At 37.8% G+C, this 24,256-nt stretch overlaps 1 protein-coding gene across 3 annotated transcripts in view; it reads right to left on the bottom strand.

Annotated features, from left to right (window-relative positions):
• The window catches only part of PRKG1 (protein kinase cGMP-dependent 1), a 1,427,928-nt gene that overhangs the window by 236,641 nt on the left and 1,167,031 nt on the right, over positions 1-24,256 (bottom strand). For all 3 annotated transcript variants that reach the window (XM_049855706.1, XM_049855705.1, XM_049855704.1), the window contains one exon: positions 14,656-14,733. In XM_049855706.1, coding sequence (XP_049711663.1) covers positions 14,656-14,733 — 78 coding nt within the window. The remainder of the gene's footprint in view (positions 1-14,655; positions 14,734-24,256) is intronic.

Below are 24,256 nucleotides of genomic sequence, written 5' to 3' on the forward strand. Positions count from 1 at the left end.
CCCTTCAACAGTGTTTCAAAACCATGGAAATTTAGTTTTAATGTTCTTACTTACCACCCTGCTATGTGATAAATAGAGATGTTAATTTGTATGCTGATAAGGATTTCACAGATGCAGGTAGAAATGCTCCAGCCCAGTGATTCACAAAAGGTGTGTGTGGGGATCTTATTTAAAACAAAAGTTAAACCAGTCAGATCTGACTCATGTGACCCCACGTGTGTCAGAGTAGAACTGTGCTCCATATGGTTTTCAGTGACTAATCTTCTAGAAATAGATCCCCAGGCCTTTCTTCTGAAGTGCCTCTGGCTGGGCTCGAACCACCAACCTTTTGGTTAGCAGCCTAGTGTGTTAACTGCACCACCCAGCTGGACCCTTATTCTTGAGGTTGTCATGCAGCGGCTCTGGGAAATCTGTATTTCAAAAGATTAAGGTAGGTGACACCGATGCAAGTGTTCTATAGGCCAATTGTTGACAAACGTACATGAATTATCACAATATTTCTGAGCCTCAGTGTCCTCCTCTATACAATGATGCAATTTGACAAAATTATTTCTGTCCCTCCTACTAGCTGGTAAAAACACCAGAGACTAGGGTGTAATATGCTATAGGTTTAGATCATTAGTTCAAAATTGGATATACGGATACTTTCATAACTGCATATTTTCTATTTGGTGAATAAAAAATAGTAGAAATTCAAAGCGGCAGATTTATGTAAGTCATTTGAGAACCATCAGTGAATGCTGAAGTGTTATTTTAAAAGATGTTGCTGAAATGCAATAACAGAGACATAAAACAAAAAGTGGACCATCTACAGATAAATGTGAGGAAAAACCTATCCGAATAATCCAGAAGATATGCACCTCAACAACCAAACATAAATGCTTAGCTTTACAGTTGTAGTTCTAAGCTTCACATTTTTTTTTTTTTTTTTTTTTTTTTTATAATAACTTTTATTAAGCTTCAAGTGAACGTTTACAAATCCAATCAGTCTGTCACATATAAGTTTACATACATCTCACTCCCTACTCCCACTTACTCTCCCCGTCTTGAGTCAGCCCTTTCAGTCTCTCCTTTCTTGACAATTTTGCCGGCTTCCCTCTCTCTCTATCCTCCCATCCCCCCTCCAGACAAGAGTTGCCAACACAATCTCAAGTGTACACCTGATATAATTAGCTCACTCTTCATCAGCGTCTCTCTCCCACCCGCTGACCAGTCCCTTTCATGTCTGATGAGTTGTCTTCAGGGATGGTTCCTGTCCTGTGTCAACAGAAGGTCTGGAGAGCATGACCGCCGGGATTCCTCCAGTCTCAGTCAGACCATTAAGTTTGGTCTTCTTATGAGAATTTGGGGTCTGCATCCCACTGCTCGCCTGCTCCCTCAGGGGTCCTCTGCTGAGCTCCCTGTCAGGGCAGTCATCGATTGTGGCCGGGCACCAACTAGTTCTTCTGGTCTCAGGATGATGTAGGTCTCTGGTTCATGTGGCCCTTTCTGTCTCTTGGGCTCTTAGTTGTCATGTGGGCTTGGTGTTCTTCATTTTCCTTTGCTCCAGGTGGGTTGAGACCAATTGATGCATCTTAGATGGCTGCTTGTTAGCATTTAAGACCCCAGACGCCACATTTCAAAGTGGGATGCAGAATGATTTCATAATAGAATTATTTTGCCAATTGACTTAGAAGTCCCCGCAAACCATGTTCCCCAGACCCCCGCGCTTGCTCCGCTGAGCTTTGAAGCATTCATTTTATCCCGGAAACTTCTTTGCTTTTGGTCCAGTCCAATTGAGCTGACCTTCCATGTATTGAGTGTTGTCTTTCCCTTCACCTAAAGCAGTTCTTATCTACTGATTAATCAATAAAAAAACCCTCTCCCACCCTCCCTCCCTCCCCCCCTCGTAACCACAAAAGTATGTGTTCTTCTCAGGTTTACTATTTCTCAAGATCTTATAATAGTGGTCTTATACAATATTTGTCCTTTTGCCTCTGACTCATTTCGCTCAGCATAATGCCTTCCAGGTTCCTCCATGTTATGAAATGTTTCAGAGATTCGTCACTGTTCTTTATCGATGCGTAGTATTCCATTGTGTGAATATACCACAATTTATTTACCCATTCATCCGTTGATGGACACCTTGGTTGCTTCCAACTTTTTGCTATTGTAAACAGAGCTGCAATAAACATGGGTGTGCATATATCTGTTTGTATGAAGGCTCTTGTATCTCTAGGGTATATTCCGAGGAGTGGGATTTCTGGGTTGTATGGTAGTTCTATTTCTAACTGTTTAAGATAACGCCAGATAGATTTCCAAAGTGGTTGTACCATTTTACATTCCCACCAGCAGTGTATGAGAGTTCCAATCTCTCCGCAGCCTCTCCAACATTTATTATTTTGTGTTTTTTGGATTAATGCCAGCCTTGTTGGTGTGAGATGGAATCTCATCGTAGTTTTAATTTGCATTTCTCTAATGGCTAATGATCGAGAGCATTTTCTCATGTATCTGTTGGCTGCCTGAATATCTTCTTTAGAGAAATGTGTGTTCATATCCTTTGCCCACTTCTTGATTGGGTTGTTTGTCTTTTTGTGGTTGAGTTTTGACAGAATCATGTAGATTTTAGAGATCAGGCGCTGGTCGGAGATGTCATAGCTGAAAATTCTTTCCCAATCTGTAGGTGGTCTTTTTACTCTTTTGGTGAAGTCTTTAGATGAGCATAGGTGTTTGATTTTTAGGAGCTCCCAGTTATCGGGTTTCTCTTCATCATTTTTGGTAATGTTTTGTATTCTGTTTATACCTTGTATTAGGGCTCCTAGGGTTGTCCCAATTTTTTCTTCCATGATCTTTATCGTTTTAGTCTTTATGTTTAGGTCTTTGATCCACTTGGAGTTAGTTTTTGTGCATGGTGTGAGGTATGGGTCCTGTTTCATTTTTTTGCAAATGGATATCCAGTTATGCCAGCACCATTTGTTAAAAAGGCTGTCTTTTCCCCAGTTAATTGACACTGGTCCTTTGTCAAATATCAGCTGCTCATACGTGGATGGATCTATGTCTGGGTTCTCAATTCTGTTCCATTGGTCTATGTGTCTGTTGTTGTACCAATACCAGGCTGTTTTGACTACTGTGGCTGTATAATAGGTTCTGAAGTCAGGTAAGGTGAGGCCTCCCACTTTCTTCTTCTTTTTCAGTAGTGCTTTGCTTATCCGGGGCTTCTTTCCCTTCCATATGAAATTGGTGATTTGTTTCTCTATCCCCTTAAAATATGACATTGGAATTTGGATCGGAAGTGCGTTAAATGTATAGATGGCTTTTGGTAGAATAGACATTTTTACTATGTTAAGTCTTCCTATCCATGAGCAAGGTATGTTTTTCCACTTAAGTATGTCTTTTTGAATTTCTTGTAGTAGAGCTTTGTAGTTTTCTTTGTATAGGTGTTTTACATCCTTGGTAAGATTTATTCCTAAGTATCTTATCTTCTTGGGGGCTACCGTGAATGGTATTGATTTGGTTATTTCCTCTTCGGTGTTCTTTTTGTTGATGTAGAGGAATCCAGGTGATTTTTGTATGTTTATTTTATAACCTGAGACTCTGCCAAACTCTTCTATTAGTTTCAGTAGTTTTCTGGAGGATTCCTTAGGGTTTTCTGTGTATATAATCATGTCATCTGCAAATAGTGATAACTTTACTTCTTCCTTGCCAATCCGGATACCTTTTATTTCTTTGTCTAGCCTGATTGCCCTGGCTAAGACTTCCAACACGATGTTGAATAAGAGCGGTGATAAAGGGCATCCTTGTCTGGTTCCCGTTCTCAAGGGAAATGCTTTCAGGTTCTCTCCATTTAGAGTGATATTGGCTGTTGGCTTTGCATAGATGCCCTTTATTATGTTGAGGAATTTTCCTTCAATTCCTATTTTGGTAAGAGTTTTTATCATAAATGGGTGTTGGACTTTGTCAAATGCCTTTTCTGCATCAATTGATAAGATCATGTGGTTTTTGTCTTTTGTTTTATTTATGTGATGGATTACATTAATGGTTTTTCTGATATTAAACCAGCCTTGCATACCTGGTATAAATCCCACTTGATCAGGGTGAATTATTTTTTTGATGTGTTGTTGGATTCTATTGGCTAGAATTTTGTTGAGGATTTTTGCATCAATGTTCATGAGGGATATAGGTCTATAATTTTCTTTTTTTGTAATGTCTTTACCTGGTTTTGGTATCAGGGAGATGGTGGCTTCATAGAATGAGTTGGGTAGTATTCCGTCATTTTCTATGCTTTGGAATACCTTTAGTAGTAGTGGTGTTAACTCTTCTCTGAAAATTTGGTAGAACTCTGCAGTGAAGCCGTCCGGGCCAGGACTTTTTTTTGTTGGGAGTTTTTTGATTACCGTTTCAATCTCTTTTTTTGTTATGGGTCTATTTAGTTGTTCTGCTTCTGAATGTGTTAGTTTAGGTAGGTAGTGTTTTTCAAGGAATTCATCCATTTCTTCTAGGTTTTCAAATTTGTTAGAGTACAATTTTTCATAATAATCTGAAATGATTCTTTTAATTTCATTTGGTTCTGTTGTGATGTGGTCCTTCTCATTTCTTATTCGGGTTATTTGTTTCCTTTCCTGTATTTCTTTAGTCAGTCTAGCCAATGGTTTATCAATTTTGTTAATTTTTTCAAAGAACCAGCTTTTGGCTTTGTTAATTCTTTCAATTGTTTTTCTGTTCTCTAATTCATTTAGTTCAGCTCTAATTTTTATTATTTGTTTTCTTCTGGTGCCTGATGGATTCTTTTGTTGCTCACTTTCTATTTGTTCAAGTTGTAGGGACAGTTCTCTGATTTTGGCTCTTTCTTCTTTTTGTATGTGTGCATTTATTGATATAAATTGACCTCTGAGCACTGCTTTTGCTGTGTCCCAGAGGTTTTGATAGGAAGTATTTTCATTCTCGTTGCTGTCTATGAATTTCCTTATTCCCTCCTTGATGTCTTCTATAACCCAGTCTTTTTTCAGGAGGGTATTGTTCATTTTCCAAGTATTTGATTTCTTTTCCCTCGTTCTTCTGTTATTGATCTCTAGTTTTATTGCCTTGTGGTCTGAGAAGATGCTTTGTAATATTTCGATGTTTTGGACTCTGCAAAGGTTTGTTTTATGACCTAATATGTGGTCTATTCTAGAGAATGTTCCATGTGCGCTAGAAAAAAAAGTATATTTTGCAGCAGTTGGGTGGAGAGTTCTGTATAAGTCAATGAGGTCAAGTTGGTTGATTGTTGTAATTAGATCTTCCGTGTCTCTGTTGAGCTTCTTACTGGATGTCCTGTCCTTCTCCGAAAGGGGTGTGTTGAAGTCTCCTACTATAATTGTGGAGGTATCTATCTCGCTTTTCAGTTCTGTTAAAATTTGATTTATAAATCTTGCAGCCCTGTCATTGGGTGCGTAAATATTTAATATGGTTATGTCTTCCTGATCAATTGTCCCTTTTATCATTATATAGTGTCCTTCTTTATCCTTTGTGGTGGATTTAAGTCTAAAGTCTATTTTGTCAGAAATTAATATTGCTACTCCTCTTCTTTTTTGCTTATTGTTTGCTTGATATACTTTTTTCCATCCTTTGAGTTTTAGTTTGTTTGTGTCTCTAAGTCTAAGGTGTGTCTCTTGTAGGCAGCATATAGATGGATCGTGTTTCTTTATCCAGTCTGTGACTCTCTGTCTCTTTATTGGTGCATTTAGTCCATTTACATTCAGGGTAATTATAGATAAATAAGTTTTTAGTGCTGTCATTTTGATGCCTTTTTATGTGTGTTGTTGACAATTTCATTTTTCCACATACTTTTTTGTGCTGAGGCGTTTTTCTTAGTAAATTGTGAGATCCTCACTTTCATAGTGTTTGACTTTATGTTAGTTGAGTCGTTACGTTTTTCTTGGTTTTTGTCTTGAGTTATAGAGTTGTTATACCTTTTTGTGGTTACCTCATTATATACCCCTATTTTTCTAAGTAAAAACCTAACTTGTATTGTTCTATATCGCCTTGTATCACTCTCCATATGGCAGTTCAATGCCTTCTGTATTTAGTCCCTCTTTTTGATTATTGTGATCTTTTACCTATTGACTTCCATGATTCCCTGTTATGTGTATTTTTTTTTTAATTAATCTTAATTTGTTTGTTTTTGTGATTTCCCTATTTGAGTTGATATCAGGACGTTCTGTTTTGTGACCTTGTGTTGTGCTGATATCTGATATTATTGGTTCTCTGACCAAACAATATCCTTTAGTATTTCTTGTAGCTTTGGTTTGGTTTTTGCAAATTCTCTAAACTTGTGTTTGTCTGTAAATATCTTAATTTCGCCTTCATATTTCAGAGAGAGTTTTGCTGGATATATGATCCTTGGTTGGCAGTTTTTCTCCTTCAGTGTTCTGTATATGTCGTCCCATTCCCTTCTTGCCTGCATGGTTTCTGCTGAGTAGTCAGAACATATTCTTATTGATTCTCCCTTGAAGGAAACCTTTCTTTTCTCCCTGGCTGCTTTTAAAATTTTCTGTTTATCTTTGGTTTTGGTGAGTTTGATGATAATATGTCTTGGTGTTTTTCTTTTTGGATCCATCTTAAATGGGGTTCGATGAGCATCTTGGATAGATATCCTTTCGTCTTTCATGATGTCAGGGAAGTTTTCTGTCAGAAGTTCTTCAACTATTTTCTCTGTGTTTTCTGTCCCCCCTCCCTGTTCTGGGACTCCAATCACCCGCAGGTTATCCTTCTTGATAGAGTCCCACATAATTCTTAGGGTTTCTTCATTTTTTTTAATTCTTTTATCTGATTTTTTTTCAGCTATGTTGGTGTTGATTCCCTGGTCCTCCAGATGTCCCAGTCTGCATTCTAATTGCTCGAGTCTGCTCCTCTGACTTCCTAGTGTGTTGTCTAATTCTGTTATTTTATTGTTAATCTTTTGGATTTCTACATGTTGTCTCTCTATGGATTCTTGCAACTTATTAATTTTTCCAGTATGTTCTTGAATAATCTTTTTGAGTTCTTCAACAGTTTTATCAGTGTGTTCCTTGGCTTTTTCTGCAGTTATCCTAATTTCATTTGTGATATCATTAAGCATTCTGTAAATTAGTTTTTTATATTCTGTATCTGATAATTCCAAAATTGTATCTTCATTTGGGAAAGATTTTGATTCTTTTGTTTGGGGAGTTGGAGAAGCTGTCACGGTCTGCTTCTTTAAGTGGTTTGATATGGATTGTTGTCTCCGAGCCATCACTGGGAAACTAGTTTTTCCAGAAAATCTGCGTGCAGTCCAAATCCCTGTGGGACGGTTCCCCGGCTCGGATGCTGCTCTTTCTGCTCCAAGATCAGTCACTGCCTCCCGGGGACTTCTCCTAACGGCTGCGTCCCACGCCGCCTGTGGAACCGGCTAGTCCCCCTCCCGGGGTTAGTTCAGGGGGGTGGAGCAGGTCTCTGTGCTTGTGCCGTACCTGACTGGTATGCTGGCTCCAGGCTCTGGAAACAATCGCTGCTTCCCCGTATTAGTTCGTTCTCCGTCTCTAAATCTGTGTTTGTTGTTCAGGGTTCGTAGATTGTTATGTATGTGATCGATTCATTTGTTTTTCCGTGTCTTTGTTGTAAGAGGGATCCGAGGTAGCGTCTGCCTAGTCCGCCATCTTGGCTCCGCCTCCTGCTTCACATTTTTTTATTTGTGCATTTAATGCATTGTTCTAAATACACACAGACACCAATAATGAACATTTGCATCTTTAATCTTGAAAAAAAATTACAGAAAGTTACATACACAGAAATAGCTCTCTAACCTTGGCCTATATGCCTATTATTTTCACACTTGAACTAGGAAATACTTTCAGATCCATAATGTTGTGGAAAAGAACTAGCTACTGAGACTTAATATTTAGTCTGTTTGAGCCTGTGTACCTCCTCTGCAAAATGGCTTTATTATTCCATAGGGAGGGGTATGTGTGTGTGTGTGTGAATTAAAGAAGCTCACCTATTAAAAACATCCACTTAATAAAAACCCAAAACCAAATCCAGTGCCGTCGAGTCGATTCCGACTCATAGCGACCCTACAGGACAGAGTAGAACTGCCTCATAAGTTTCCAAAGAGCACCTGGCGGATTCAAACTGCTGACCCTTTGGTTAGCAGCTGTAGCACTTAACCATTACGCCACCAGGGTTTCCAGTCCACTTAATAGCAAGTGCCAAAAAGTGTCTGTTATTTTTTCTATATTTTTTTTCCCCTTTCTTCTATTTCTCTCAAGTCCCACTTGAGAAATTCCATACATTTATTAATAAAATAATTATTTCATATCTACTATGTTGGTCTTTTAAAATAGCCATAAAATAGTATTTAGAACATTGACTACTTTTGCCTCACGGTGGATAAAAGATAGTATGTGTATTTCAATGTTCTTTTTACTTGACTATATTTTAATTTTCTATAAATAATATGGAAACCCTGGAGGCGTAGTAAAGAGTTATGGCTAGTAACCAAAAAAGGTTGGCAGTTCCAATCCACCAGGTGCTCCTTGGAAACTCTATGGGGCAGTTCTACTCTGTCCTGTAGGGTCACTATGAGTCAGAATCGACTCACTGGCAACAGGCTTGTTTTTTTGGTTTTTTAGTGGTAGAGTGGTTAAGAGCTACTGGTGCTAACCAAACAGCTGGCAGTTCGAATCCACTAGGAGCTTCTTGGAAACCAAGTGGGGCGGCTCTACTCTATCCTATAGGGTCACTATGACTCGGAATTAACTCAAGGACAAGTCTGGTTTTTATAAAAAATATGTATGGCCTTACGATTTAATTTTTTGACTATTTAAGACTATACGCACATTTTAAAATTAAGAATTAAAGTAGAAATTTGATTTTTTTCAATGGGACACATAAAATTGAACTTTAATACCACAATCTTCAGTAAGTAATGTCAATGTGCTTAACCAACATGTTTAACCAAAACAATTCACTATAAAAAATAAAAGATTTCAGTACAGATTCAATGTTTATTTGAGAAGCAAAGAAATGTGGCTTTTTCACTAATTTTTGTACTTTTAAATAAATCATGTACACAAAAAGTATATATATAGGCAAATCTTAAAAAAATAAAGCCAGCATTTTTTACCTTTCAACCTAGTTTAAGCAAATAAACGTTACTAGTTGGAAAGCCTGTAATGCAATTTCTCCTAACTAGGGACTTTGGAAGCCAGAATCCCCTTGCAAACTTGATACTGACCTCGATGACTACCTTGTAAATCGCTACTGGTATTACTGAGGTAAACAAAGATCACAAAGAGTCCTTATCTATAAAATATTTTTAGCAGAATATACTGGTCTGTCTAGATTGCTGTTTTTAAACAAATCTGGAATTTATGGATGTGTGGGGTAAAACCAGCTGGTGAATAAGGGTTAGTCCGGTAAGCATTTTTCTAATTGTATGATTAATAGACTATAAAATTTAAGAGTTCCCCAAACCAAAACAACTACATTTTCACACAGCGTTCTGCCCATATTGCTCAAAAACTGGTCCTATTATTCCAGAACAAGAAATGTCTCCTAATTCAGAAGGAGAAGGAAATGTTCAGAAGTTGGTAGTTTAAGGCATGTACAGAGAACAAATGTTTTTTCTTTCCTTTTAAGTTTGTCCCTTTCCATTGAGTTATTAGTAAAGTTCAGTGTGGGCAAGATCTTTGATTCCTATGATTCTGATTTGATAATTCAAGCTTCTGTGAAGCACAGTGAGACAGGTCTGGGGTCCTGAGGTAAAATTAGCCCTCTTGTGAACAGAGGCTATAAAAATTCCAAAGCAAACAAAATATGGCATAGGCCAGACATGAGGAAATCAACATCTCAACCTGAGGCTAAATTTCAAATGATAAGCAACCTGATCTCCCTCAAAGCTTCCTCTTAGGATTGTTTTTTAGGCAAACCCACTAAAACCAGAATCCTGTGCAGGTGCAGAAACGATTTGATTGACCACTGGATGTACCCATCCCATAATGAGTCTTGCCTAGGAACCAAGAAACTTGTGCCAAAAAAAAGGAACTAAAAATACTGGACATCACCAGATAAAAGCTGGACCCAGTTAAGAAGTGAGAGGTCTGATACCCACTTCTGTGCTAAGTCTCAGTCCAGCCCTTCTTTTAAAAATGCATGCTATTTTCCAGGAGTTTAATGAATATTTATAACTTCCTTTTTACTGCATAGTATACAACTTCTCCTAGCCCTCTGTTCTGGGAGACAGTGCTTTGAAAATGATCTCCTTGTCTCCTTCTCACTGGGAGTGTTAAACTATGTCTGCTTTGAAGCCCACTTAACTCTAGTTATTCTTAATGAGAGTATAAGCGGCAAACCCATTGTGTTCGGTAAAAACACAAGCAAATTAGAATTTCTACCCACCCGTGTACCACCTCCTTTCTCAAAACTCTTATCTTGAATTTTGTGTTCATCATTCCCTTGTTCAAGTTTATAATTTACTATACACACCATATACAAAAATACCACATATTTGTCAATTTTAAAGCGCATTGAACAGAGTGGTGAAAATAGGTATCTTTATCTTGCTTTTGATCTCAAAGGAACAGCCCCTTATGTCTCATTATTATGTATAACAAATAAAGTTTCCATAAGAGAACAAACACTTCTCATATGTATCAACATTGACCATTGTGTTAAGCCAATATGTTTAACCAATATACTTAAATATACATGATTCTAAGAAGCAAAGCTGTTAAATATTAAATGGCATTTAATGGTTAGGAATTTTTGAATCACATTTTTTTTTTCCTAATAGTAGCATATAAGTTATAAAGAATAGAATTCAGAAAAATTCAAAATGCATATAAATTATTAATGGGACCCTGAAATTTTATGATAAAATCCTGTTCATTTTGGTTCAACTTATTTATGCAGAGAGACGAAGTTTATTTTTTTGGTAGAACACAACCTCAGGGACATACGCATAAAGTTTTATCAGATATATTTTTCATACTCATTTGTGAATTCTTTTTATGCTTTGAGGGAAAAAGTCATGTTTCCAGACAACTGGAACAGGCTGATTAAAGAACACAGAACTAACTCAGCTTCTAGCTGCGGCAGCACCAGGCACTTCAGACATCTCTACAAGCATTCTACCGAAAGTTTTAGAAAAATCAGCTTGTCCTGGTTGAATGGAAGAAAACAAGTATCTCAAAATTTTTTTATAATGTTTTTCTTTTTGTGTGAGTGTATTTTAGGGGTGAATAAAAACTCTTTTCCGCTCAAATAAATGGACATGAACAAGGGGAAATACATTTGTAGCTCTGCAGTCCCCTGTTGTGAGTTGTGTCTCGTTCGGTTTCACAGCATTTTCTGAGGAAAAGCTAGTTTGGCAATAAAAAAGACAATGCCTTTGCCTGGGTTTTCCTTTACAAATTTTTAAAATCCATACAAAACACAAGTGTGTATCTCTATGCATAAAACAAAACATACAGTTTTACAAAGTCTTCCTTTTACAACTTATTTGCCTGCTAACCTGAATTTACTCTTGCTGGTTTTTTTTTTTTTTTTGCTCTTCTCTTGGAAACCCTGGTGGTGTAGTGGTTAAGTGCTATGGCTGCTAACAAAAAGGTTGGCAGTTTGAACCCATCAGGCACTCCTTGGAAACTCTATGGGGCAGTTCTGCTCTGTCCTATAGTGTTGCTATGAGTCGGAATCAACTCTACAGCAGTGGGTTTTGAGTGCTCTTCTCTCTTTCCTGTTCCTTGCCGTTAGGACTTAAGTATGATCATCGTCTAATTCTTAAGACTTAGTACAGTGATTCTGATATACTAATAACAGAATTAATATAATAATGTACAATGTAATATACTACTCATTACATAGTTAACATACAATATATATGATTGATATATATGATATTAATTATTGCATAATTAATATAATTAAGAATCATAGTAGCAAACCTGTGGGTCCTGAAATACCAAGTTAGGAAGAATGTATGCCTGGTTAAAACAAAAAAATCTTGACTGTGTCAGGAGAGTCTAACATGTTCTTACTACTACTCTCCCATAATCCCCATGGTCCTTTGAAATATTGCCAGCGGAACTGGGGCCTGTGGTGTAATCTGCACATTGTTTCTATTTATACAAAACTCATAAAATAGCACCACTAAAGCACCTGTCTTCAGTTGAAATTGGTTACAAACCACTGCTTCTTTCAGGCAGTGCTGAGAATTTGCAGTAACAGGCTGGTTCCAGAAGACTGTCAAAATTCTACTGCAAAGGATAAGCATATCACCCCACTATAGCAAAGAGTTAGCGATGTAGTAAAGAAAAGTAGATCAGATTGTCAGGACGAAAAGTTCTCTTGTGACTCATGGAGCTATTTATGCCCCATGAGGATTTTCAGATTTCTCTGATTCTTTTGTCAATGTTAAGCAAGAAAACAGTAAATGATAAACTCTAACAACCTATCATAGAAACCACAAAATGTTAACATTCTCTTATCCTCTAACACCAGGAAATAATAAGATAAAATTTTAACCATAAACATGTCAGACATCTCATTTCATGATGCTTTTTAAGAAGCTGGATCCTGGCTGTGGTTTCTATCCCAGGCTTTCAGATATCAGTCAAAATGATAAAAAATAAACAAACAAAATATGTATATATACGTGTGTATTTATGTACATATATATGGATGGCTTAGGACCGGGCAGTGTTTCCTTCTGATGTACATAGGGCTGCTGTGAGTTGGAAGAGACTCAAGGCACCTAACAACGACATATATATACATATACATGGAGCCATGCTGGCACAGCGGTTAAACCTTCAAGTCCTAACCAAAAGGTTAGCAGTTCTAATCCACCAGTCGCTCCTTGGAAATCCTATGAGGAAGTTCTACTCTGTCCTATAGGGTTGCTATGAGTCGGAACGGACTCGATGGCAACTGGTTTGTTTTTTTTGGGGGGGGTATATATATGTGTGTGTGTGTGTGTGTGTGTATGTACACACATGGTTTTCTTCACTTTAGTGTAACATGCCACTTGTGCATACTTTGACATATGCACATTCTTCATTCAAAATTAGTCTAGAGAGAATTATCTAAAATGTGATCCAACAAGACTTATAATCTTTCACATATCCTGTTCACTCTGGCTCTATGAACATATCCTTTTCCTGTTGTAAATACGAGGATAAGGACTAGAGTCAGTTTTATCTGTTAAATTAGAAAAAAATGAATTTATTCTTAAAGATTTACCATTTTTAAAATGTACATGTATATCCCCTGTACCTACTCCTTCTTTCTCATCTCTTACTATAATGTATATATGTAAGATAGAAATTTTTTATAAGGATCATTTATGATAAAAGAAAACAAGTTCAGATTATAGAATATAGTCTGATGACAGTAAAATGCAAAATCCATTATGGTTTTACTGTTGAAAGAAATTTAAGGTATTTGTGGTAATATACAGGAGCCTTCGTGGGACAGTGGTTAAAGCACTCGGCTGCTAAACAAAAGGTCGGTAGTTCGGACCCACTAGAGAAAGATGTGGCAGTCTGCTTCTGCAAAGATTTCCCCTAACCCCTCTCAGTGCCGTTGAGTCGATTCCAACGCATAGCGACCCTATAGGACAGAGTAGAACTGCCCCATAGAGTTTCCAAGTGGTGGATTTGAACTGCCGACCCCTTGGTTAGCAGCTGTAGCACTTAACCACTATGCCACCAGGGTTTCCTGCAAAGATTTACGGCCTTGGAAATACTATGGGTCAGTTCTACTCTGTCTTACAGGATTATTTTGAGTTACGATGGACTCAGTGGCAGTGGGTTTTGGTTTTGGTGGTAATATAACATTAGCATATTAATCTAGGTAAGTCTCCATTTACCAATTCACTTAATTTCTTCTTTAGTTTTTAAATAGAAATTATTATAGATTTAAAATTGCTAAAAACAAAATCAAAATAATGTAATAAGGAATAAATTATGATTTCTCATTCATGTCCCTCATCTATCCCATTTCACCCCCTCCCCTATAATTTATCACTTTCATTAGTTTCCTAGTTGCCATTTAACGTTTCTTTATGAATAAACAATAACACATGGATATATTTATATCCTCATTGCCCTCAGAATGTTAAGCAACTTGCCTAAGGACACTAACTAGTAAGTTTCATAGCCGGGGTTCAACTTGAGCCATCTGATTTCAAAGTGAGATATTTCATTATAGCATGATTCTGCTCCCAATGACTGCATGAATTTTTTTTTAATCATACAGGTTTTTTTGAATGACCTTTGCCCTTTCATTTTTAAATTATATATAACCTGCTCCCTCAAAGATTACAGCCTAGGAAACCCTATGGGGCAGTTCTACTCTGTCACTTGGTGTCATTATGAGTCGAAATTGACTTGAAGGCACCCAACAACAACAGATTATGGAAGTCATTCCATTGACACAGACATATCCATGTCATCTAGCATCATGGCTATTAACTATCACACAGGCTATGTACTGGTCTTCAGAGTTGTACTTTTTCTCCCTTCTGAATCATTTTTGGAAGATCCATTCTAACATATTTCTCTATCGATGTCAGAAGATGGAAAAACTTGTACAGCACAAAACTCTACACACGTGCTCCTCCAGGGGCCGCTGATGAGCCCAGGTTCCCCTCATGCATCACTCCCTTGCGCCACCAAATCTTACCTTTCCTTTGCTGATGATAAAGAAGGTGTCTCCTCTTGCACCTTGCCTGATAATATATTCTCCATTTTCATAGTGAGTCTGAAAAATAAAAACAGTAACAGAAAAAAAAAAAAATTTAAGAGAAGAGTCATTTACCAAAATAGTTCAACCTTTTCAAATATCAGTCCCTAGGGGAGTCATTCTGAGGGAGTTTTAGCCAAGCCTAAAATCTGTCATGATTTAAGAATAAATAATAAATAGTCAATGAACACAACAAGTACAAAAAAATCACTTCCATCCTGCTCATTTTTAAAACTATTTTGTTAATGTCACTTTTTTCTGGGTGATTATATTCATGTTTTCAAATCCATTCATTTTAATTGTTTGATGCAAATAATATTTTCTCCTATCAACTGAGCATGAAACAAAACAGCCTGGCTGCTAATTGAACTGATCTTTCTGTATTATATTTGTCATTCTCATTTGGTTTTAGTATTCTCATAATGATAGCCTTTTTCTGAGAAACGACTATGGTGTCTAGAGATCTTTGTTTGAAACCAAGTTGACTTTTAGTGTGAGTTAGATGGCCCTAGTTCCTTTTTAAGGCACAGCTTCAGACTTTAGTACCCTTGCTTCAGCAATTTAGATTTAATCCTGTCAAACAGAATGTCCCAATTTTATGGACAGAATTCTGATCCAGCATCTGTGAGCTTGTAAACTATCAAACCAGGAGCATGGTAAAGCTGCAAGAGGATTTTCACAGGCAGTGTGTCCATATTCTGGCCCCCACTAGGCCCATTCCCAGCATAAAGATTATGCCTGCAATGAACAAAAGTAATTTCTGTAAGGAGAGGTAGGAGAGGGCGTATTCCCGGGTCAGGAGGTATAACAACAGAAAAATGAGACCGGTTCCATCTGGCTCTGTCCTCTTCTGCAGCTTAGCCAGGAAGCCATATTTTGGGTGAAAAAAAAAAAAAACAAACATGGCTTTGTACACTCCTGAGGAGACAAATTTCGTGGCTTGCATGCCATATCTGTTAGGCTGATGGCTGTGATTTGTCCTTAGACTTCAATACCATTTTTCTTAACACTTCAGTCTATTCACTCTTACAACTGCCTTTCGTTAATACTTGACATTGAGAACAGCCATTATTAATTTCTGTATTGAGTAATTTAATATACTACCTAAGGTGTTACTATTTTTTTAAACTCAAAAGTAATTCATTTTCCTAGTAACAAATATTTAAGTCATAAGTTCCTCCTTATTTCCCTCCCCCAATATCAACCACCAGTTGGTGTATACAGTCTGGTGGGTATCTTCCAATACTTTTTTCCTATGCTTTTGAACACCTATATCTCTATGCATACAATTATTTCTAAATAAAAATAGGATAAGAAAATAAATATTCTTTAAAAATTTTATTTCAATTAACAACACATCCATGTTTCATTTTTGTATAGTGCTGCTTTGAAATGGGAAGACCTTTATGATGTATAGATTTGAGAAATAAAAACATAATACTCTGCTTTTGTGTATTCATTCAACAAACATGTTTGAGTGCCTCTGAGTCAGGCCTTATCAGCGGCACTGATGATGAAATGATGAATAAGACAAAATCTCAGTTTACAATAGGCTCATACCAACACCATCTGGTAGATCTTTTGGTGATAATGAAAATGTTCTATAGTTGCACTATCCAATATAGTAGCCACTAGTTACACGTAGCTAGTGTGACTGAAAAGTTCGGTTTTAAATTTTAGTTAACTTAAATTTAAATAGCGACATGTGGCTAGTGGCCACTGTATTGGATAGCAGGGGTGATAAGGTAAAGCTGACAAACGAAACGTTACAACATATGACAGTGGTGCGGGGTGGGAGAGCATCTTTCCCACTCTTGATGTTTTTGTTTTTGCTTTTTTTTTCCAGGTGGATGGAGCTCAATTAGTAAAAATCAGGACCTCTCTCTTCCCCATCCTCCACTCTACACTAGAGAGATGGCGCAACTTATCTAATTAGTGAATTTGGAAGAAATCACCTCCTCTTATCTTCCTGTGGAAGGCAACTTCCCAAAGAGGGCTGGCATTCTCTGCTGCTTCCCCGGGAGAAGACCCTTCTCCCCAGCATAGTGAAGTCTGGTCTCGTCTTGGTTTCCGGTCTATGATTGGGAAGCTTATTTGGCTCTTGTATCTAAGCTACATCTTCCAATCAGGAATTTATAAGTAATAAAGGTCATATTGTGTACACATCAATTTTACTCTTTGTTTATTTGTCACTTGGTTCCTAACCCATGACCAATCAAAAGCCTTCAACATAACACAATATTCAAAACACTCTGTAAGTACTAGGTCCAGTGAGAGCACAGCCTTGAGAGGATCTAAATTTTCCTGAAGGAAGTCAGGATTGGCTACAGCATGGAGGCAATGCTTGAGCCCCAACTGAAGAAAGACATCACTGGACTTTCAGCAGGAGAAAGGCATCACAGGAAGACGGGAGTGAGCAGTTTACTATGGTCATATAGTAGTGGATGTACAACAGTTTTTGAAAAAGTAGAAAAAATGCAAATAAAAAGCACTAACATGTGAAGAATTTTTAGTTCCATCTGAGCTCATTTCACCCACCCATCTCCTTCCTGAAGCATGTCTATGTCCATATATGATAGTTATTTCCTTTGAGACCTCTTGATAAGCCAGAATTATTTGCAATATATTAAAAGGTATGGAGGTAAGGAACTCTCTACCTCGACACTATTGACATTTAAAAAAAAAAAAAAAATTTTTTTTTTTTTTTTTTTTTTTAGCGCCAGATAATTCTTTGTTGTGGGAGACTGTCTTGATATTTCGTTCTGCTATAGGATGTTCATCGGCATTCCTGGCCTCTACACACTAGATGCCAATAGCATCCTCACCCCAACTGTGAAAATCAGAAATGCTGCCAGACGTTACCAAATGTCCCCTTGAGGTGGAAATGGCCCCCAGTTGAGAATGACTGAACACAATCTTTCATGTTCTTAAGTCCTTTTATTCGAGAGTAGAACGTTTGGCATCATTATCATGATATATTCTATTTATTTAACTCAAGAATATTGTCTAATCAACTTAACATCATTGGATATGGTCTTTGTAACTTGACACCCAAAATTGCCTTATCAATTATTTTAGTTTACCTACACAGGCATTCAAAGAGCCTATTTCCATGCTGCATAAGCTCATAAAACCCAGGGGTCTAGAGGAGAGCCTATAGGACAGGGGCCAAATGCAGTCCAAGTTTGGGAAAGATAATGTTGATGGTGTCCTAATATCAAGACTATAGTGACTATGTTATCCTGAAATCTTCAATTGCACCTGAGGGGAAGATGATCATGCTTACGGATTCTTCTAGAGGCTTTCTAATTATGTTAATCAAATGCCAGCTGTTTCACTGTTTTTGAAGTTCACTTTGCAGCACTGCCAGTTTCTTACTTCACATTAAATCGTAGAAAAATACAGAATTTGGAATAGGAAGAAATCTTAATCAGACAGACTTCTTTATAAAGTTTCCAGTTTTTAGGATACAAGCCAATCTCATTAACATAGCCAACAAGGCCGTGTATAGACTACTTAGTGCTAAGCCCTTCCAACCTCTTTGCACTCTCCCCTACTTTGCCTTCCAGTCTCAATGGCCCTCTTAGGTCAGTTCCTCAGACTTGCTCTACTTCATTCCTACTACCAGGCCTGAGCACTTCCAGTGCTGTATCCCCATTGCTTCTCACCAACTTCTCTTTCAGCTCTCAGTCTTCTCTGACCTGGCATGTCCTCCCTCCCCACAAATCCACCACCACCATCCCCCTGCGACAAGCCCTGACTAAATTAGGCTTCTCCATTATATACTTTTATGTTACGACATAGCTTTACTTCATTTTTCTTTTCTGAGCTTACAGTTATTAGTTTATTTGTATAATTATTTTAATGATGTTTTTCAACAGATCTTAAACTCTATGAAGGCAAGAATTATGTCCAGTCTGTTGTTGGTTGCTGTGAAGTCTAAACCAAATCATGACGACACCATGTCTACTTTAGTTTACCACAATATCCCAATGCCTAACACTTTGCTTGGAACAGAGCAGAGACTCCAAATGAATAAATAATCAATTGCATGAATAAAGTCGTCCTCTTTAATCCCCATCTTCCCAGAATTGCCCATTAGAAAGGTCTGTACTTTGAATACATTGGCCAAGTCCATTTATCTTTTACCATCTCCACTGGTATCTCCTTAGTCCAAGCCAAAATTGTGTCTTGGATTTTTGGAGTGTCCTTCTGTATGGTCCTCCTCTCTTGCCCACACCCACCTTACCACACCCTATCCCATCTTTTGTTCTTACTGCCACCAGAATGACCTTTCAAATAACAAATCTTATGTAATCACTCTACTGCTTAAACTCTCCCAATGACTTCTTGCTGCTTAAAATCATTAGCAACTTACTACAGTTATAAAGTTCTCTGTAATCTGCCTGTTACCTATCTCTCCATCCTTATCTCCTCCCACTCTCACCCTCATTCATTATGTTTCCAATATGCTGGCTTTCTTTCTGTGCCTTGTGTCCACCAGGCTGGATCCCTCCCCAGAACTTTGCACTCAGCAGGCCCTCATTTGGAACACTCCTCAAGATGATGTCATTATTTTTTTCTCATCATTTGGGACTCACTAAGACCTTGCCTGTCTGCTCACACTAATGTGCATGCCACCCCTGCTCACTTTCTACCCCACATGCCCGTTTTATTTATTTTTCATGGTATTAGAAAGCTATCTGAAGCTCTGTGGTTCTGTTTTGCTGCTGCCAAGATGGCACTGGTCACGTCAATGACTCCTTGATGACCAGCACAGATGAAGATCACAGCATAACTGGGTCCCTGGGGGAGAAGAGCCTCCTAATGCATCATCATGATTTGAAATGATCATTCCTTTTCGTTTGCTACCTATGGCCCATCCCACTACCATCTGCTCCCCAAAGAACTTAGGGGATTTTATACCTATTGTTTCCCTTAGAAGGATGCTTAGCACAGAATAGGCACTCAATATATTTTTGGGAAGGATGGTTAAAGGATAAATTTAGTCCAGCCTCCTCTTTTTAAGTGGGAAAACTGAGTTATAAGTCATAGATTAGAGAAAACTGTATATTTAAATGTGAGTAATGCATCACCCCCAAGGTGATGATTTAGAATAACATTTCTAAAACTTGTGAGCTAGGAAAAGCCAGTCTTCTCTGCCATTAAGAAAAATGCATATGGATTTTACTGTAAATATGTATGTCTCTGAGGTCTCAGAACTCAATATTAATATACAAATATCCACTTAGAATTTTGTTTTCCACTCTGTACATACTTGTTGATACTTGGCTTGGTGTAACACTGGATATGACATTTGAAGACCTTGGTGGTTGCTCCTTGGTGAAAAATATGATTCATTTTCTCTTTTCAGATCAGAGTTATAATTATTGATATCAAATATACTGTATTTTAACTAGTGATTTTATTTTCAGCCCCCAACTCTAACATAATCTATCAATGAATCTCAGTTAATGTTAATCCATACGCAAATTATATTTTATCCTCTGAAATAAATTCTCACCTTAAATTATTGCAGCCAAAGATTATATCATTATTTCCCTCTATATTTACATTTATTTAAATGTAAAGTTGAGGTTATCCTTATGTCTTTATTAAAGCATGGAGCATTCATTAATTGACATTATCCTAATGACTAAGGCATATCTAACACAGACTGCTGAGGTAATTGCTACAGATTACAAACATAGCTGCAATAAGGATGAACCGCCTTTGTATGCCCACTTAATTTATACATGTAGGCTACAGTCTGAGTATCTGATAAACGCTTGAAACACGGAATAACAATTTAAAGATTGGTACATTAAGAACAATGTGGTCTTGGGTCATGATTCCTGCTTTATCCCTTAGAATAGAACTCTAAGAAGAGAAGTCTAACATCAAAACGAACAACTTTTTAAAAATGTTGGTATCTGCATGTCTGGAGACTAAATCAGTGAAGTCCCCAAAGGAAATTCTTATCTCTCTATTAATACCCCAAATTTTCTCTTATGATAAGATCTCTTCATAGAGACAAGGATCATCAACCGGCGTGATCAGTCAAAAAATATGCTAGTTAGGCAAAAAACAAAGTATTTCTTGGCACAGGACTACTTCTCCATTTGGCAAAGTTCTGCCCATTGTATATGCCTGGATTTAGATTTAGATTATCTAGGAGTGCCAAGAAAGATTGACGGCCAGTCATTAGAACAACATAAAATTCTCCACATTGCTATCCTTCAACGGGTAAGATCTATTCTGGAGCCACTGACCACATGTGTAAATTAGAGGTCTTCTCCTTCTCTTCCTCAATCCATGATGACCCTGGATTTTATCACAAAACTGGTTCTGTACTAGTAACTGACAAAAATTTTTCAGAGTGTATATATAGTGTCACAAATGGGTCATTTCTCCCTCATGTGACAACTACCAAGGGACTTCTTCTCAGGCTCTCTGATTAGATTTTCCTAGTAACTAAACTCATCACATGTATAATTTTGTTGTCCTCTCCTTCCTATTCTCTGAAGGAAAATTAATTTATCCTCATATCACCACTCACAAATGAACTGGAGCAGCAAAAGAATAAATCATAGCATAGAATATCTTTCTAACTACCCCCCTTCCCACACCACACTCTCCCAACCAAAATGATCATTGATTTACATGTCTCTCCATCACAGACTGTTTTCTACATCAATGCCATACCTCATGTTCCACTCAGGACACTCCCTTTCTTTATATACAGTACCTCTCCACACCTCTTGGGCAGGACAACAACTTGGCTCTAAAGCTGCTCAAACTAACCTACCAATACTCCTTTACCAGGTCTGAACTTCAGGCCCAGATCTGGTTATTCATTAATTTCAACCAACTTCATTTACTCATGCCTTCTATGAATGAGATACTGCGCTTGGCACCAAGGCCACAAAGATACATGAGCTACAGTCCTTAACTTGAGAGGCAGCATAGCCTAGTGATTAAACAGGCAGATACTTGGGCCAGACTGCCTGGTTACAAATCTCAGCTCTGGAATCCTAAGTGAGTCACTTAATCTTTTTGTGCAGTTTCCTTGTCTGCAAAATGTAATCATATCTCTATACCCAGATTGTTATGATGATTAAATGAGATAAAAGCTACAAATTACAGTGGCTACAATATTGTAAGTACTATGTATCTGTAAATTATTATTATTGTTTTCAGGGAAAGGTTAGTGAAAGGAGATAGAACTGTATGCAAATAATTTATAATACCTATTGTGGCTTGGGTGATTGTGGAGCTTTACCCAGGGAGGCAGAAATTCCCTGTTGCATGGGAAGCAAGGAGAAAGCACTTTCCAAGCAGAGGGAACAGTAATCGTAAAGGCACCAAGATGATAAGCGCACGTGATTTATACGGAGAAGAACAAGAAGGTCAGAGTGACTGAATCTTGCAATTCACAGAGTTGAAATGGATTTATTTTTTTGGGCCATTCCCCACTCTAATATCATTAATCAGTGAACCTCAAGGTCAAACGCTTTGAACAATCTTGAAGTTCCATGTGATCTTCATCATTCTCTCCTCTATCACAGGAAATTAGAACAATAAACTCCACTCCCAACTTTACTTTGTGTTCTAAATTCAGAGATATCCCTAACTGATGCTCTGTGAACTAGAAGGAATACAGAAAAACATCCTGAAAAGTCAAAACCAGAAATTCAGCAGACATAAGCAATTACTTTGTCTTGCCCAGACATTTCACCAGGACCACTCCACCACAACTGATCCAGCCATGTTCTTGTGGGAAGGTAGGATAGTTTCAACATCAGCACAATCAGTATCCTCACCCTAACATTGAGCACTATGGTGCCACTGAAGATGAGAATGCCAGTATTAAATAAGGAGAGCTTTCACCATGGAAACCTTGGGGGAATAGTTGTTAAGAGGTATGGCTGCTAACCAAAAGGTCGGCAGCTTGAATCTACCAGGTGCTCCTTGAAAACCCTATGGGGCAGTTCTACTCTGTCCTATAGGGTCACTATGAGTTGGAATCAACTTGATGGCAACAGGTTTGCTTTGTTTTTTTTATAGTCACCACTGAACTGGTGCCCTCCACTCTTCAGGGGCCAACTCATGGGCCCCCAGAGAACCTAGACACCTCACTGGAAACTGAAGTATAGACAGAAAATAGGGCTCTTTCAACAAATACTGATATTTAAGATTTCTGAATAGAGAGCCTACCTATCACTGGTCCTCAAGTTACCAAAACTGTCTAGCTTGCCAAGTCCATTTAAGACCCAAATAGCTGGTGTCAAAAGTATAAGTATGTGCTTCTTCGTTAATGAGGATTTTTATCTACAAAGCTGTCCTTTGGCACATTTATTGGTGTCATGGCAGCCCTTGATGAAGCATTCTTCACTTGCCTGTAACACTATTTATCAAATTCCTTCACCTTGAACTTTGCCTTGCTCTTTTTGGTACTGTGATACATTTTACCTACTTGTACCTGAACCCAATTGCCCTATAAGTCAGTCTGATCCCATTGGATAGGATAAATATCGTGGGCATAGGATATCAGGCAGTCAGGTCCTGCCTACTTACGTATGGTCAGATCCTGAGGGCACGTTGACTTGCAATTCAGCTCTGCCCGCAGTATTCTCTTACAAAGGTGCTGACTCTGAGTCTTACTGGCTCCCACAATAATGAAAGTAAGGGTGTGAAAGTTCCCTGGGCAAGAAGTACTGGGGCTATGCAAGTTTATTTTGTAAAATTGATTTGCGATTTGCACCTAGCTGTACTAAACCACTAGGCTGGCTGACAGTCAGAATTGCTATATGCCTGGTTCTCAGATAGTTTGGAGTGGTCACAACCGTATAAAGAATACCTGAAATGCGCCCAGATGTAGTTCTTAAAGGACCTGATGATACTGTCACCAAAATGAACAGGAATTATTGGTAGCTTTGCATCCTTGTGAGGTGTAAGGGACCAAAGGAAGCCACACTCCCATCTGGGAGTATGCCACTGTGTCCCTTGTTCAATGTGACCTACCATGAAATCTACTTAGTGGGTTGCAACTGCATTTTTTTTTAATGGAACATCACAAAGTATCAAGAGTGCATCACACACAGTAAGGATAAGTATGATTTGTAAAAATTTTATATGTGTGTATGAATATTTATGTACATATTAGGCCTCACTGTAAAATGTATCCCTTGCTACAACACACACTACTTTGATAAAAATACTTAGCTCTCTTTCTTTACAAAACCCATAACACCTTCAAAATAGTGAGCTCTCTTTGCTTCTATCTCAAATCACCTTTAGGAATTTTGTAATCATTAAATAAAACATTTGTACCAGATTTTTAAAAAAAAATTAAAAATTATTTCACCTCTGAAAGGTGCATATAGGTTGAAAGTACTGATTCTTTTTAAGATGATGCATAAGCTCCGTTTAAGTAAGATGACACTTGGACTCTGCTCACCTCTTTGTGTCTTCACGTGGCTCTCCTCTTCTCACCTCTGTCCCCTGCCCTACCTTCCCCACATTCTGACAAAATGTGATC

The sequence above is a fragment of the Elephas maximus genome, chromosome 16 (assembly GCF_024166365.1).
Source record: "Elephas maximus indicus isolate mEleMax1 chromosome 16, mEleMax1 primary haplotype, whole genome shotgun sequence".
NCBI lineage: Eukaryota > Metazoa > Chordata > Mammalia > Proboscidea > Elephantidae > Elephas > Elephas maximus.